At 49.5% G+C, this 15,880-nt stretch overlaps 1 protein-coding gene across 10 annotated transcripts in view; it reads right to left on the reverse strand.

The window, feature by feature from the left end:
* Positions 1-15,880, reverse strand: part of ITGA9 (integrin subunit alpha 9) — a 356,726-nt gene that overhangs the window by 264,175 nt on the left and 76,671 nt on the right. For all 10 annotated transcript variants that reach the window (XR_014232874.1, XM_082348371.1, XM_082348369.1 and 7 more), the window contains 2 exons: positions 14,284-14,438; positions 3,961-4,121 (listed from right to left, as the gene is read on the reverse strand). Coding sequence is in view for 9 of the 10 variants with exons in the window: in XM_082348371.1 (XP_082204497.1) it covers positions 3,961-4,121; positions 14,284-14,438 (316 nt within the window). In the remaining variant the exon portion in view is untranslated. The remainder of the gene's footprint in view (positions 1-3,960; positions 4,122-14,283; positions 14,439-15,880) is intronic.

The following is a 15,880-nucleotide window of genomic DNA, read 5'->3' on the forward strand; positions in this document are numbered from 1 at the left end:
ACACTGTTGTGTCTTCAGTGTATTTTTGTTTACAGTTACTTTCTCTTTTGGCAGGCGATAATTGGTGTTCCACTTACACGAGTGTACAAAGTTTCTGCTTTAAATTATTTTCAGGCAAAAGGACGATTGAAAGAAAAAAATAGGAAATAAAATACCGCAGATGGTGCACGTTTGAGACCAAAAAATGCAAAAACCATGCAGGTGGTACGTGGTTGCACAAGGATATGACAAAACCTGGGCCTCTGGTAACTCAAGTGCCAGAGGTGCTGGGTGAGCACAAGAACTAAGACTGGGAAGCACGAGGGACACGTTCCAGGAGTAAAGGGGTCAGTCCACCTTGACAAGAGCCCAGGGCACATGCGATGTGATGCAGAAATGCGGCTGGACAGGTAAACTGAGGCCAAGTTGTGGAGAGCCCTGAGGCTGAGGGGAGGTGTGTGGGCTTTCACCTGTGACCGTGGGGACCCACAGAGGTTTCTAGGCCGCTTCACTAGTAGAAGGGGGCCCATCCCCCAAACTGGGGCTTGTGTACTCTGAGGGAGAGAGGCCAAGGAAGCAGCGAAAACTGCCTCAGCTCTGCTGACCAAGTGAGGCCTTGAGAGTGGACCCACACCCCCAGGAGGATGCAGTGTATCACAAAATTAGGTACACCTTGGAGGCCCCACCAGGGCTGTGAAAGGAACAAGATGGGACAACACAGCCAGCCTGGAAGGCAGGTGTCAGCCAGAGCAGTCTTCTATGATAGAGATACTTACCACCATATATGGAATGAAAACTTCAGGGGAAAAGGAAGAAGGCAAAAAAAGATTGGAATGGGCTTAAAGAAAAAAAGGAAAAAAATACCTGAAGATAGCCTAAACAAAACACACCCAGCGCCTAGCGCCTGCCTCCCTGCCTGCATGCCATATGGCGTGTGATAAGCGAGAACGCTTTTCTCTCTCTTCCTTCACTGTCTATAAGGCCCAGCGCCAGCCCCATCGAGAAGGCTGCGCTGTGCTCTCACGCCCTGCCGCCCTGAGGAGCAGCTCCCAGCCCCCAGCCCCACTCCAGGAGGTGGCCAGGCTGCCACTCCAGGCCCGCAGCATTGCCGTCTGCCTCGGCCACACAAGGGCCACTGCCTTCACAGCTGTTTTCCCACAACTGGAGAAACCACAGGCCAGGCCAGCTGGGCCACATCGCGAACAGCCAGCCGGCCCATTAGCATTCACCTTCACTGGCTCCCTCTGCCAGTCCCCAGGGTCCTCTGCTATGACACAGACAATGCCTGGTAGAAAAAAACTTCCCACACAACTATAAATTATCATCCACCTTGAGCGTCTCCTGAACCATAAAGGCATCAGAGGCTTGTGACTTCCTGATGGATCCCACCACCCCGGTCTCCTTGCATGAGAAAATGGCCAAGCAATAACTATATCCAAATTTTTCTAGGTCCAAGAAGCCCTGCTGAAGCCCTGCTCTCTTGCTCCTCCCTAAAATGACCCAAATAATCCCATAACGGTGTGTGCTTGCTCTCTGCTTCTGAGCCCTGCCTTCATCCTCCAAATTCTTCTGACCCCCATCCAATGTCTCTCCTTGTCAGCAGTGTTTTGATTGATGGGAGAAGTGCCGCTTGTGGGATGGAAGGATATCGGTCAGGGTGACCCTTCCAACTGGATGCCCAGCTAAATGTGAATTTCAGATAAACGACAAATAAATTTTTTAAAAATTCTTTTAGGATAAGTAAATGCACTATTTAGGACATACTTATACTAAAAAAGAAATTGATTTGTTGTTTACCTGAAAATTCAGCTTTAACTGGAAATCTAATATTTTTATTTGCTAAGTCTGGCAACCCTAGATATTAGGACATTGCAGGACCAACAACCTGGGGCAGCTCTGCTCTTCCCCAGTTAATCCTCAGAAGCCACCACAGAAACAGCCCTGCCTCCGGCCTGCACCTCATTATCGCTGTTTTCTGAGTGTATTTTGCAAAGCCCTGCAGGCTCTGTGTGGCCCTATCTCACAGCCAAGACCCCTGGTAGCTACATGGGAAGGGGTAACCTCTCAGTCAAAGCAAGAAGTCGCAAGAGCCCAGAAAGAAAGTATTTGTGGAAGAGACCAGCATAAAGAAACCCAAGGGAAGGGCTTTCCTGGTGGCACAGTGGTTAAGAATCCGCCTGCCAATGCAGGGGACATGGGTTCAAGCCCTCGTCCGGGAAGATCCCACATGCCGCGGAGCAACTAAGCCCGTGCGCCACAACTACTGAGTCTGCACTCTAGAGCTCAAGAGCCACAACTACTGAGCCCTCATGCTACAACTACTGAAGCCCGTGCTCCTAGAGCCCGTGCTCTGCAACAAGAGAAGCCACCACAATGAGAAGCCCACACACTGCAACGAAGAGTAGCCCCCGCTCGCCGCAACCAGAGAAAGCCCGCATGCAGTAACAAAGACACAACACAGCCAAAATTAAAATAAATTAATTTTTTAAAAAAAGAGAAAAGAAACCCAAGGGAGGACGCTCCACCTCCAGGAAGTGTGGAGACGCCAAGTGCAGGCACTTGAAGGCCTGGCAGTGTTTGACATGACGGCCTCATACCCCCAAGGGTGCTCACGAGCCAACATCATCTAAGACCCAGAGAGGTGGGTGGCTTGTTGGCTTAACAGGAGCACGAATTGCTTTATAAATGGCTTTCACTGCCGAGGCCTGAGGGCAGCTGGTCTGGGCAGGCCCCTGCATGCATCCTGGCAGAAGACAGAGCCCAGCCCCACTGAAAAGCATCGCAGGGGCACGGACTCAGGCTCTGGGCCAAAGTACCATGGATGTGTGGGGCATTTCTCTATCTACAACCCAGAAGCATGCAGAAACAGCTGTTATTCTCCTGCTCTGGCACTAACAACACAATAATAGAAGGACACTTCATCTCCAATCTGCAGTCTATTTTTGCTCTCATCCAAAAAGCCACTGGTTATTAATAATGGTTGAACCACATGTAATCATTTTTGTAAGTCAAGAATGTTAGAATATTGGCAATTACGTATGGTCCAACCGAATAATAATGCTGAGTGCCTGCTGTGTGGCAGACTCCGTGCAAGGTCCTTTAAGTATATCCATCATGTAATGTTTAATTCTACAACCACCTTTTAAGGTAACTATTTTAGAGATGCGGAAACTAAGACACAGAGAAGTCAAAATTCTCATCCAACTGGACACAAACCGGGTCTGTGTGACTCCAAAACCCACATTCATCTTACCCATCATGTGGCTTGGGTCATGGGGGTCCTTCCACCTCCTTTGCTGTCTCTGCCTGGGGGTAGTGGCTGGTTGTTCCTGCAGCAGTGGGCACCAGACTCCCAACCTGACAGGACCTGCCTACACAGGGGCCTCTGTGTAACTAATTGAAGCCTGGCCTCCTGAATTAGCAGCAAAGTGTATTTAACAAATAATTTCAGTAGAAGAAAAACATTTTGAAAGTTTATTTAATTGAGGGGGAAAGGGACCATAAAATGCACTCCTAAAATAAACAGGAAGTAATCAAGGGAGAACAATCAAACCAGTCGTAAAACACCTTAACCTTGACTATGAGCTAATATGTAGTGAATCACCGAGAAAGGAAGGTATCAGGCACAGTGTGATCCAGCACCACTGCTGACTCAGAGGCATGTGCTTCTGTGTCTCTCCTCTGAGAAGACTACTGAGCCTCACAGAGGGGAGAGGACAAAAAACATCCCAAAAGAACAAGGCAAGGCCAGAGAGCACTGCTGGTCTCCTGGCCCACCATCACCCCCCTCAGAAGCTAAGACCAGCACAGTAAGATCAATAAAGAGCTGCCCAACTCCAACTTTAAAAGAAGAAACGAATGTTCTCCTCCTTGTAAAATAAAATTTTGAAAGTCAGAGCATACGTAATGCACAATAAAAGTTTCCACCAGTTTCAAATGGACATCTGTAGAGATCAAAGTTTGAGGATAAAAAGAACTGACCTTCACATGGGCCACGTAATGATGACACGTCGCCTCCAAATGGACCAGCTGCAGCTTCTCTGAGACCTGACCCACGGACTCTCCCAGCAACACAAAGTAGACCCTGGGCAACTGGCTCTTTTCTTTTTTGGCCATATCAGCCGTCAGAACGTAATTCAGGCCTGCCAATGAATAAGGTCAAAACATCAGCGAGGATAGACACAGTGACAAGGCCCCCTCCAGACCCCCTCAGAGGATCACAAGCACCCTTCAGACAATACCTAGCCCCCTGCTGCACAGAGGACTGATGGCAGGCAGCCCCGATCAATACCATCTCAGAGAGAAACATACAGCCAGGCACCCCCAGAATCCAGAGACACCGGGACAGCCCTGTCTTCCTGGGGATGCTCTGGGCATCACACTTCACAGCTCCCCACAATTTAAACCTCACGACTTATCATCTGAGCCACCAATATACACATCAATGGTTAGCTGTACCCAACACAGTTAGTGTCCTGAAAGGCAGGACAATTACAAGGAATATTACAAGAAGCTGCTGAAACCACCAAGGCTGCGTGGAATACTGACTCCCATAAAGAAATAGGACATACGCCCCACACGAGGGAGGAATCACCCAATCATTCTGACTCGTTGCACAGCTGTTGCGTCGGGCTCTATAACTGCTACATCTACTGGACCGTAGCCATCCGTAGTCCACTGAGCTGGGCACTGTGCAGGCATGGGAGACACATCAAAGAACGACGAGGGCAAACCCCTGCCCTCATGGAGATTTCACTCAGGGAAACACAGGGGCGGCTAAAGCTGACTTCATTCCCAGGCCGCCATACAGTGACCAGTTTTATGGTGCCTATCGGTTCAACAAAACCATGACCACTGTGGGGTCTGTACTGGGGTGCATCCCCAAAAAGGAAACCTCATCACCTTGTGCCTCAAGGTGTAATGCCAGATGGCAGAACCTACTGTGACACAATGTGGGACTTTAAAAAATGGTCACAATAGAGAACACACATTGGATAAATAAACCCAAAGGGTTTCGCCTCCATTATTTCAGAGTCTGTCAGTAAGTATGGGACAATGTGTTTTATTAGGTAAATATGGCTTTGGTATTAACAGACCCATTTCATTGCTCTTCTGTCCCACAGAACCCTGTTTCAGAGGTCAGCCCCTCCATAACACTTTTTTACGTAACACTATCTCTTAGTTGCTTTGTGGATTCAGGGGAACGTGGTATTTTTAAAGTGAGAGAAAAGGAGCTTCTGTCCCTAAAATGACCAGATGAGACTGCTGAGCAGTGGGAAAGCGGATGACCCAGCCCCTGCCCTGGCTCCACACACCAGCCTCCTAGAAGCTGGGCTCTTGCACCAAAAAAAAATCAGCCTAATGCCTCCTGGCATTTAAGTATGTGAAGCTGGGGCCATGGGGATGGCTCTGGCTTTTAATAACATCAAAGGGATCAGCCACTAGGGGAGGTACGAAGGAGGAAAGTGACCTGGATTGGCATTCTGTAGCTGCCACAGGGTATATTTTTGATGCATTTAATGGTTTTCCTAGGCCTCTGCCATCTCAGGGACCTTGCCAGGCCAAGCTGGCAGATTCCTGGTCAGCAAGGGCAGGTTTGCCCCAGCTTGTTTATTTCAGCAAACAGCTGATTTCCAAGGCAAGGCTAGATCACCAGGAGGTACCTGCAACCTGGATGATCCGAGGAGATATTTTTAGGAAGAGAAGAAACCACACGGGAAAGTACTTCGACAGAGAAAACACGGGAACCTGTACAAGATTTACATACCTGCTCTGATGGCGACAGTGCAGGAAATGGGGTAGTCTCGTAGAATGTCAAACCTTTTGGGCGAGCCTAGGGACCATCTAGATCAAGACCCTCATTTTTCAGATGAGGAACTGATGGCGCAAGAGGGAACAAGACTTGCTGCAGGCCAGAGAGCGGAATCTGGAACTCTGCTCATCTCCAGTGTTGGGCTATTCCTACCATACTGGTTCTTGGTGCATTTTTTATATTATCAGACAAAAAACTCACATTCTTGGAATGCACAGACAGCAGAATCAAATGAGTATAGAGATCTGGAGCTGAACTTTGGCTAATTTACTTTCTCCTAATCACAATTTCCCTAAGCAACAGCCAAACAATAAGAAAGAATATGTACAACATAAATGAAGTGAGTTTCCAAGTTCCATTTAGCAGGATCAGGACTGGAGATGGGTGTTGCTGGAAGATGAGCCAGAACACCCTGGTACGGTAACCAATGTGGTGGCAGCGGCTGCTGAGTGGGGTCCCCGCTACAGCCCCCCACCTGGCCGTCCTCCCAGGTGAAAGAGCTACGGCCGCCCTCCCCTGGGTGGGCATGAAGGGTGACCAAGGAGAGAACAGAGGGTTTGAACCATCTCGTCAGCAATGAATGGCTGAGCCCAGAGAAAGCCTGGGTGGAAATGAACACAGGAAGACAGAGCAGATAGCATCAGGGCCCCACCCACATCCTCTTGGCTTTTACCATTTCCCTGCTGTCCAGCCCAACTTCCAACTGCCGGCACCTGCATTCCCTTTCCCAAGGGCTTTGGTGGGCATGGCACCCACCCATGGGCATGGCAGGCCAGGAGCGCCAAGGACTAAAGCCCCTGGGGCAGCCCTCAGGAAAGCATGACCCCAGCTCCCTGGTCCTTTGGGTGGGGTAACCGTGAGGTGTGTTCCACACTGGCTCCCAGACTTCCCCAGCAGGATTCTGCTCCCGCCACCCTGTTACAGTGGTAACTTGTTCAATAACACACCTTCTATCCAGCTGCTGTGATGGTTTCTAGTCAACTTGACTAAGCCACGGTATCCAGATATTTGGTCAAACACCCATCAGGAAGCTACGATGAAGGTATTTTTTAGATGGGATTGACATTTAAATCAGCAGACTTTGAATAAAGCAGATTACCCTCCAGAATGCAGGTGGGCCTCGCCCCATCAGTTGAGGGCCTTAAAACAAAAAGACCAAGGTTCCCCCAAAAAAGAAGGAGTGCTGCTTCCAGACTGCCTCTGAGCTATAATATCCATATACACACACCCGCTTGGTTCTGTTTCTCTGGTGAACCCTGACTAATATAGCTGCCTTCCCTTCCTATCTCATGGTCCTGCTTTCCTACTGGTGTTTCCTGGGATCCCCTCCTGAATCAACAATGTGCACTCAAATCCTTGACACAGGCTCTACTTCTGCAAGAATCTGCATTAAAATGGGGCAAGTCCAGAAAACAGAATGAATTTGACCCTCCATATGTGCCAGGAACTGTGCAGATACTTTACAAACAAACATCAAGCTTAGTTCTCCAAAACCCCATCTCACTGCAGAATTGTTGGCCCAACAGATTCTTCTTGCAACTCAAGGGAGGGGAGAAACAGCTGAGTTACTAATGCCAAGCTGAGGACCACAACTGCTGCTCTGCTATGGGCAGAGGGTACACATGCCAACACGCTCACCTACCAGATATTTCTAAAACAAGAAAGCGTACAATCAGACAGACCAAATTACCCAATTCACCAAGTGCAATCATTTTGGAAACATTTCCCCTTTTGAACTGCCTACTCAGTGCTTCTCCTTGATTTAAAATTTATTTTGGCATTTTAAATTACACAAAAAGAAGTCAGCACCTTAGCAAAATCTCTCTTCTAGAACAAAACCAGAGACCCAAGATGGGAAACCCAGCCTGAGCGAGGAGGTAGCTGCCGGAGTGGCAAGAAGTGTGGACCACCCTAAATCCCTGAGCTCGCTGCTAACAGTTTTGATCAGCCCCCACCCCAAGTGTGTCTAAAAGGGAGCCCCGCCTAAGAAGCAGAGGAGATGCCAGAGAAGCAGCCTGACAGCCCCTTGGCTCGGCGGCCCACCCCATGGGAGCGTGGGAGCAACAGGCTGGTGGAGTTGCTAGCGGCCGCCCCCAGCCCAGTCAGCTGGGGCCGGGGAGGTGCTGGTTCTGATTAGGGCCTGCTCCAACAGCGCACTTCACATCCTCAGCTCTCCTTCTGGCAGCTTGTGTCCCTGCCATGTTGAATGATGTCATCTTGATGGAAAAGCTGATCAGCCCAGAGTCATGCTTCCAGCCTCCTCCTTTCCCTGCCCCCCAGCTGGTTCCCCAGGGCCCCCCACACCGGCCCGGGCCAGCATCGAGCCAGCTGTCTTGCATCAGCACGGCTCTGGTCGCTCCCAGAGAGTTTTGATTCACTCCCATTCTCCATCAGAACATGATTTCAGCTGTGAAATTCTACCAATAAATCCTCCTTCGACCTACTCTGAGCTTCCCTCGGAGTTTTCCAGGAGAGGGGAAAAAAGGCTATTTCCACTTACCTAACTTTTCTCGCCCTCCCCCAAAGGAATGAGGTGGTAATTAGAATAGGTTCCCCCTCCCCCCTCATAGAACATGGATTTGCCTCATTATCCCATCTCCATGCTTCTCGAGAGACCAGAAGGAGCTCAGGGAATGTTCTCTGTGTGCAAATGCTCTCTGGAGTAGAAACGCACCCCTAGGACCAGAGGAAGGGTCTGGGGAAAGCTTGCTGGTGTCAGACTTATTTCTGCCACTGGCTTGCATGACCTTGGTGCCATTTCTCAGGACCTGGGCTCTACTGCTTGTCCAGGGGTAGGGCAGGCCCCCTGTTCACTCACAGCTTCGCCAGGCTATACGAGCGCCACGGCAACATGAGGGAGCTGGGTCACAGCACAGAACACAACCACTTAGGGCTCAGCCCTGCCTGGTTTCTATTTAGTGGTCCGGGGAGAGTCCAGAATCGCCAGCTTGAGTCTCAGCCTCCAACGACTGACAAGTGCATTTAGGTTTCAGCCTGACCGGCAAGTAGGTACAGGCCCAGCCCGCGGGTAAGGGGCAGAGGCCTCTCAGGCGTGGCTTTCACCTGCCTTGCTTACGGCAGCCAGGAGGCTCCCAGGAGCCACACGCTGCTCCCCAGGCCAAGAATGAAGATTAATAAGACTTGAGATGAGCCGAACTCTTGTTTTAAATGGCTTGATGAAATCCGTTATAAATGTGTTCCGGGGGCTGAGTTGGGCACGGTGTCTGCACACCAGGACGGAGCACAGGGCTGGCCACACACGCTCCATGGGGGCAAGGACCTTGCCTGGCCTGTTCCATGCTCTGTGCCCAACACTGGGCACAGAGTCTGGCACCTTTCAGAACCTAATAATTATCTGTTGATTGAATGAGCCAAAGTCCCTCGGCTGGGACTCTGCAAACCTCACTTCTGCCTTGCCAGTGGCTCTCTGTGAGGCCCTGCAGAGATGGAGAGCTTGAGGGAGGCTGCAAGGCTGGAGGAGGGGAAGGGGCTTCCCATGAGCTTAACCCAGCGACATTTTTCCATGGCGGCCACCTCCAACAGCAGTTAATTCTCATTTCATTTTTCCCCCACACCTCAGAGCCAGCCTCACTGCACCCCTCTGAGGTATCAGCAGCACCAGCCAGTGTCCCCTCCTCTGAGGTTTAGATGCCAGGTCCTCAAGGTCGCTTCTCCAAGCTTCTAGGTTCTGATGACCCCAAGGAAGTGGTCCACCACATGTATAACCTTTTCCCTTTGTTCCCCTTGACCAGAGGTTCTCAAACCTAAGCCAGCTGCAGGCTTGTTAAAACACATTTTGCGGGCTTCCCTGGTGGTGCAGTGGTTAAGAATCTGCCTGCTAATGCAGGGGACACAGGTTCGAGCCCTGGTCCGGGAAGATCCCACACGCCACAGAGCAACAAAGCCCGCGAGCCACAACCGCTGAAGCCTGCGCGCCTAGAGCCTGTGCTCCACAACAAGAGAAGCCACCGCAATGAGAAACCTGTGCACCGCAACAAAGAGTAGCCCCTGCTCGCCACAACTAGAGAAAGCCCGCACGCAGCAACAAAGACCAAACTCAGCCAATAAATAAATAAATAAATAAATTTATATATATATATATACATATATATATATATATATATATGTATATATATATATATAAATTCCTTTAAAACACGTTTTGCTGGACCCCACCCTCAGAGTTTCCGAATCAGGCAGAATTCACATGTCTAACAAGATTCCATGTACTGCTGTGGCGGCCGGTCTGGGAACCACCTTTGAGATCCCTGGTGCAGACCTAGAAGTGGTGGCTGCTTCCTGCAGTTACTTCCGGGTCCTCCATGACCTGCTTAACTGATTCCAAACGTTAAACGCTCTCTGTTAAAATAACTGGTGTGGTTTCCGTCTTCCTGAATGGACCCTGCCAAGCTGTCACTGGCGCCAAGGCAGAGTCACCCCTGTAAAGAACCTCTGTAGTTCCCACGGCATTGCCAGAAGCCACAGCAGCCCCTCTAGTGGCCTGGGTCATCAGCTGGCCCTGAATGTTCTGTGACCAAGTGGGAGCTTTGGTTTTTTCATTACCAACGCAGAAAATGAAGAGGCAAAAGGAGTCCCTTCTCTGTGTGTATGCTTCAGCCCCATCAGATACCAAGGGAGAGAAAAAACCAAAGAGATGACTATAACGTCAACCGCTTATGGCCCCCCAAGACATCCCCAGGGTGGTCCCGCAGCTGAAGATGCCAGCAGATATATGCCACTTCTGACGACTGTTCAGAAGTACCTAGCACACAACCGGCGCCTCTTTATTGCACTGCCCAGGCTGTCTTGCCCAAATTCAGCCGTTCTGCTGACAGACTCAGCTCTGGATATGCAGACACTGAGAGGTGCCTGGAACATACCCACTTGTCAAGCACGCCATGCCAAAACCACCACTAACATGCTCTTGTGCAGCTGCCAGCAGTGAGAGCGAGGAAGGCTCGTAACTGGAGTTCCAGCCCTGGAACTCTCTCCCAACGCAGAGGCCTGAGTGATGACACTGAGCTGGCCAGCACTGGCTGCTGGGCCTGGAGGAGAGAGGAGGATGTCTGTGTGCTGAAGGTGCTCCCATCCTTACTGCATATGGAAACGGGGGACCTGATCTTCCCGGTGGTACAGAACCAAGGGGCTGCTTCTATGCTGCACTCCGCCCACATCTGGATCCACCTGGCTACTTTGCCTCCACCTGATTCCTCATCACACCATCATGACTTCCCATCATTCCCTCCTCAAACTCTCTGTGTTCCCCTGCCAGCTTATTTTGCAGCAGATTTCTACATTTCTCCCTTTACTGCGAAGACTGAGATATAGCTCATTTCCCTGAATGGCAGGGGAAGGGACAGAAAATGCCAGGGATAGAAAATGTCCTGCTTTGCCCTATGAATACCCAAAGTCCCCAGTTATCCTCTTCACGCCTGAATCTTAAATAAATGTGGGCAAACATCCCCTTAGACTGTCAAGGGATGTCTAATTTCATCAATGAACCCATGTGGCAGATGGAGGGTAAGGAAGTAACCTGCACTGGGGCAGGTGCTCCTGCTCAAAATTCCACACCCTAAGTTGGACATTAGCCAGGTTGCTGCCCATGAAGGCAATACTGGATGTCATCCGACAGCCTGTCTCTTCCATCATACCCCAGCACTGAAGGGCCATTGCTAGCCTGGACCTTAATTATAATTCTGCCTGGAGGTCAATGAAAGGGGCCCCAATGACTGGGGTCAAGGAAAGAGTCCCCGATGACCAGGGTCAATGAAAGGGGCCCCGGTGACTGGGGTTCCAGAAGGATCCACTTGTGGGGGCAGCATGAGGAGAAACCCACATCTCCTCCTGGCTCAGCCTCTGAACCTACAAATCAGAGTTTGCTCTCCCACTGATCTCATATGCTCTGAAATCACTCTTGTTCAAAACTTGCATCTTGGGGCTTCCCTGGTGGCGCAGTGGTTGAGAATCTGCCTGCCAGTGTAGGGGACATGGGTTCGAGCCCTGGTCTGGGTAGATCCCACATGCCACGAAGCAACTGGGCCCGTGAGCCACAATTACTGAGCCTGCGCGTCTGGAGCCTGTGCTCCACAACAAGAGAGGCCGCGATAGTGAGAGGCCCGCGCACCACGATGAAGAGTGGCCCCTGCTTGCCACAACTAGACAAAGCCCTTGCACAGAAACGAAGACCCAACACAGCCATAAATAAATTAATTAATTAATTAATAAAAAATAAAAAAAAAACTTGCATCTTGGTTTCTTCTCCTCTATTCCTGCTCTACCAACTTACCTCCATTTTCACCACTACAGTGAGGTAGTTAATGAGTCTGAAAACTGTGTATGCAGCTTCAGGATCAAAACAGAAACTCCTTCTAATTCCCATTAAAAACTCCGTGAGGGGGGCTTCCCTGGTGGCGCAGTGGTTGAGAATCTGCCTGCCGATGCAGGGTACACGGGTTCGGGCCCTGGTCTGGGAAGATCCTACATTGCCGCGGAGCGGCTGGGCCCGTGAGCCACAACTACTGAGCCTGCACGTCTGGAGCTTGTGCTCTGCAACAAAAGAGGCCGCGATAATGAGAGGCCCGCGCACCGCGATGAAGAGTGGCCCCCACTTGCCGCAACTGGAGAAAGCCCTCGCACAGAAACGAAGACCCAACACAGCCATAAATAAATAAATAAATAAAAATAAATAAATTAAAAAAAAAAAAAAAAAAAACTCCGTGAGGACATGGCTGGCCCGTGCAGGCGAACGGTAAATATTTGTCAAATGAACACACACATGAACTATTAATTGCTTGCTTTTCTTAGAGTTGTAGAGTAGTTCTGCTTATTTTTAAACACAACAGAAGTAATCTTCAACTCAACAATTCTTTTAAAATGTTTTTTAATGGAGTTCAACTACATCACAAGTTGGTATTGATAAAGGACACACCATCTAATTAGGCAGAGGATATATGAGTCCCAAGACCATCAGAACATTTTTTTCCTAGAGAATGTGGTGCCTTAAACAATTAGGGAGGTGGTGGGAAATCATTTCTGGAAAGCAATAGTTTGGAAAGCAGTAGTATCATCAGACCAGAATTCAGCTCTTGGCTTCACCGAGACCTGTATGATCCGGACCAAGTATCTTTTTCTCACTGGGTTGCACACAAAAAGTTTGTTAGTCTTCTCTCACTAACCAAGTCCCAAGTTCACAGTAAATTTATATTCAGTTTTGAAATTTCTAAGTTCTTTTTTAAAAATCCATATAAAAAGCACAAGGTTTCATTGTTGAGCTTATTCAATCCACCTGAAGGTCAAGAGAAATGCCAATGAAACAGCCTAGAAGGATTAGCATATTGTTAAATAAGGTAGAGCATTCAAGGTGCAGCGGAGAAATGGAATAGTGTGTGCACGTGAACTCTGCATGTCTGGGCGCCCACACACATGCGCTCCAGAGCAGAGCTTCTCAAACTTAAATGTACCAGCATCTTGTGGGGATCTTGCTAAATGCAGTTTCTGGTTCACAGGTTCAGATCAGGGCTCCGATTCTGCATTTCTAACAAGCTCCCAGGAGATGCTGATACTGCTGGTCCAAGGACTACACAGTGAGTAGGGAGGGTAGACACTCATGACACAAAAATTGTCTAAGAAATTCAATGAGTCCATGTCCTTAATGGTGGTGGTGTTTATTGTTTTGTTTTTTTTTTCATTTTCCTGGAACTCTACTTTCTATTATTCAATCAGTCTTTCAAGTTAAAACAAAAGACCTCTTAATCTGCACAGCTGCTCCAGATTCATTTCCTTCAGGTGACCACACACTTTGAATTCTAATCCACACTGATCCTGTCTTATTCCAGGGCTTGGCCCAGTCTCTGGGGCTGGGCCAGCAAGTCGCCCTCTCCCAGTCAGAGAAACGGCAGGGACAGCTGCCACTGGCCAGGGTTCGCCTGCCCCTTCTCCAACATCTGAAGCTAACAAAGCAGCTTCCCCACCTTTTGGAAGCCTGAGCCTTTGTAAACCTCAGCAATCCTAATCCCACCACCCCTCCTCGGTCTCTGATTCCACAGTAAAGAACACAAGCCCCTGACATCTGACTGGTGTTGCAAGCTCAAGGGAGAGCCTCCAAAGTCCCACCACTTCTTCTTTCTAACTGCATGGAATGTTCCAGAAGGGCCAGGCTATTCACTGCATTTCCACAAGCCCCACCACCTATCCCACCCGTGGCCCAGTGAGGTTTCAGTCTGGTCCATGGACATTTGGAGAAAGGATGCTTAGAGTCAAATATTATTTGTCTGAGAGCTAGAGGTTGCAATGAATTAGAAAAACAATGGTAAGAAAAGAAGAGGGGGAACCTCAGGGGGAAAGGGCATCTAGCCTGTGGACCTACTGCCTACAAAACCAGCTGGGATGCACAGCGGGAGGGAACCCCAGAAACATCCCCTGGCTGCCCATGACCCCACATGCCCACTCCAGCTAAGATGGCTATGCTGAGCCCTGACTCGGTGGCTCTTTACCTATTTCTCCTGGAACGTGCTTGCCGTGGAAGCTAAAGCAGGCGGTGACGTTCAGGCAGTTCACAGGCTGCTGGCCATCGTGACACTGGGGCGCCGTGATGTTGATGGAGGTGGGGAGGAAGATGGAGACATCCACTGTGATGACGGGTCTCGCCCTACAGGTCAAGAGGAAGGTGACTTAGTCATGGTGAAGAGCAGCACTCAGAACCAAATGAGAACTAAACCAACAGGACAAATCCCAGGGCTTCAGCCCAGCCTCTAATTAAAGTGTGAAATAGCCCAAGAGAGAACGGCCAGGGTGCTCTGCAAATCCTTTTCTCCGGTTTCTCAGCTTATTTCCCAATAAATGAATGGTTATCTTCCCAATAATGAAGGCAAGTTAGTTGTTAACAAAACACATCTATCTGCTTGAAGCCGTAAATGAACCACCAGATGTTGAGAGATTATTTAAAATTTCACCAGTTAAGTTCTGATTTCCATTATATTAGGAAGATAGGAATAGATTTAAGAGGCGTCCCTATAGGGGACGCCGTGACTCAAGAAATAGATACACAAGCAGGAATTCCCCAAAGCATTTACTGCCATTACAAGCATGAACTGCAAAGTCCCATCCAGTGGGTCAAACCTACTCTCTTCATTTACTCCCATCAATTCATTAAGTATTTTTCTAAAAGACCTTGATGAATGGAGTCCCAGCTGGTAACAGCAAAGCACTTTAGAGCTGAAGAAATCAACCTGCCTGGTGGTGGGACCAAGTGAAACCCAATAAACAACCACACTCCTCTCACCGACAGGGATCACCCCCCAGGGCCTGATGGATGGACTCCATCCATCATTGCTGGCCTTCTGGGGACTCCCCGGGGGCGCCCCAACAGAAGCGGAGAGTGAATCACACCATTCTGCTCTTGTTGCAAACATCTGCTGAGGGACCGTTCTCCTAAGCTATGGCTTAACCTTCTCCCCTCCAGGCCTCACAAAAAGACCCTTTTACCTCCAAGGAGCCTCGGCCTTCACGCCACTGGGGTGACATAACAAGATTAAGGGGCATTAGCAGCTTGAGAACAATGACCTCACTTGTGTTCAGTGATCCCACAAAGAGCATCCAGGGGGACAAGACAGATGGGAACCAGGACCAACACCAACTCTGAGAAAAGAAAGCGTTAAGGAAAACCTCAGAGAAAAAAGGAAGCGAGGAGCTGCATGGCCCAGATGGGGTTAGGGGATTTCACTATTGCCAGCACTGCCTTGAGACATGGGTCAAGAGAGGAACAGCTGTGACAGGTAGAAAGGAACTGCAGGATCCCAGAGCAGATACAGCTGTAGGTCTAATGGAAGTCAGACAACAGCGCTGCCTGGAAGAAATCCAATATCCGGTTTTCCAACTTCCTTCTGGGTTCATCCTTAGAAAATGCTCGAGTGTTCCTTAGCACCCCGGGCACTTGGATGTCTTCCTTCTCTGTGTTCCCGGCACTGTGTTCACACCTCACCTCACCTACTAACTAAGGTCACTGTCCATTTCCAAACCCACCCCACCCGCCCTGTAGGCCCTCCGAGGGGGGTGGGAATCCTGGTGAGTTCATCCTGATATTCCCAGGAG

Source organism: Balaenoptera borealis, assembly GCF_965194805.1.
Source record: "Balaenoptera borealis genome assembly, chromosome: 12".
Taxonomy (NCBI): Eukaryota; Metazoa; Chordata; class Mammalia; order Artiodactyla; family Balaenopteridae; genus Balaenoptera; species Balaenoptera borealis.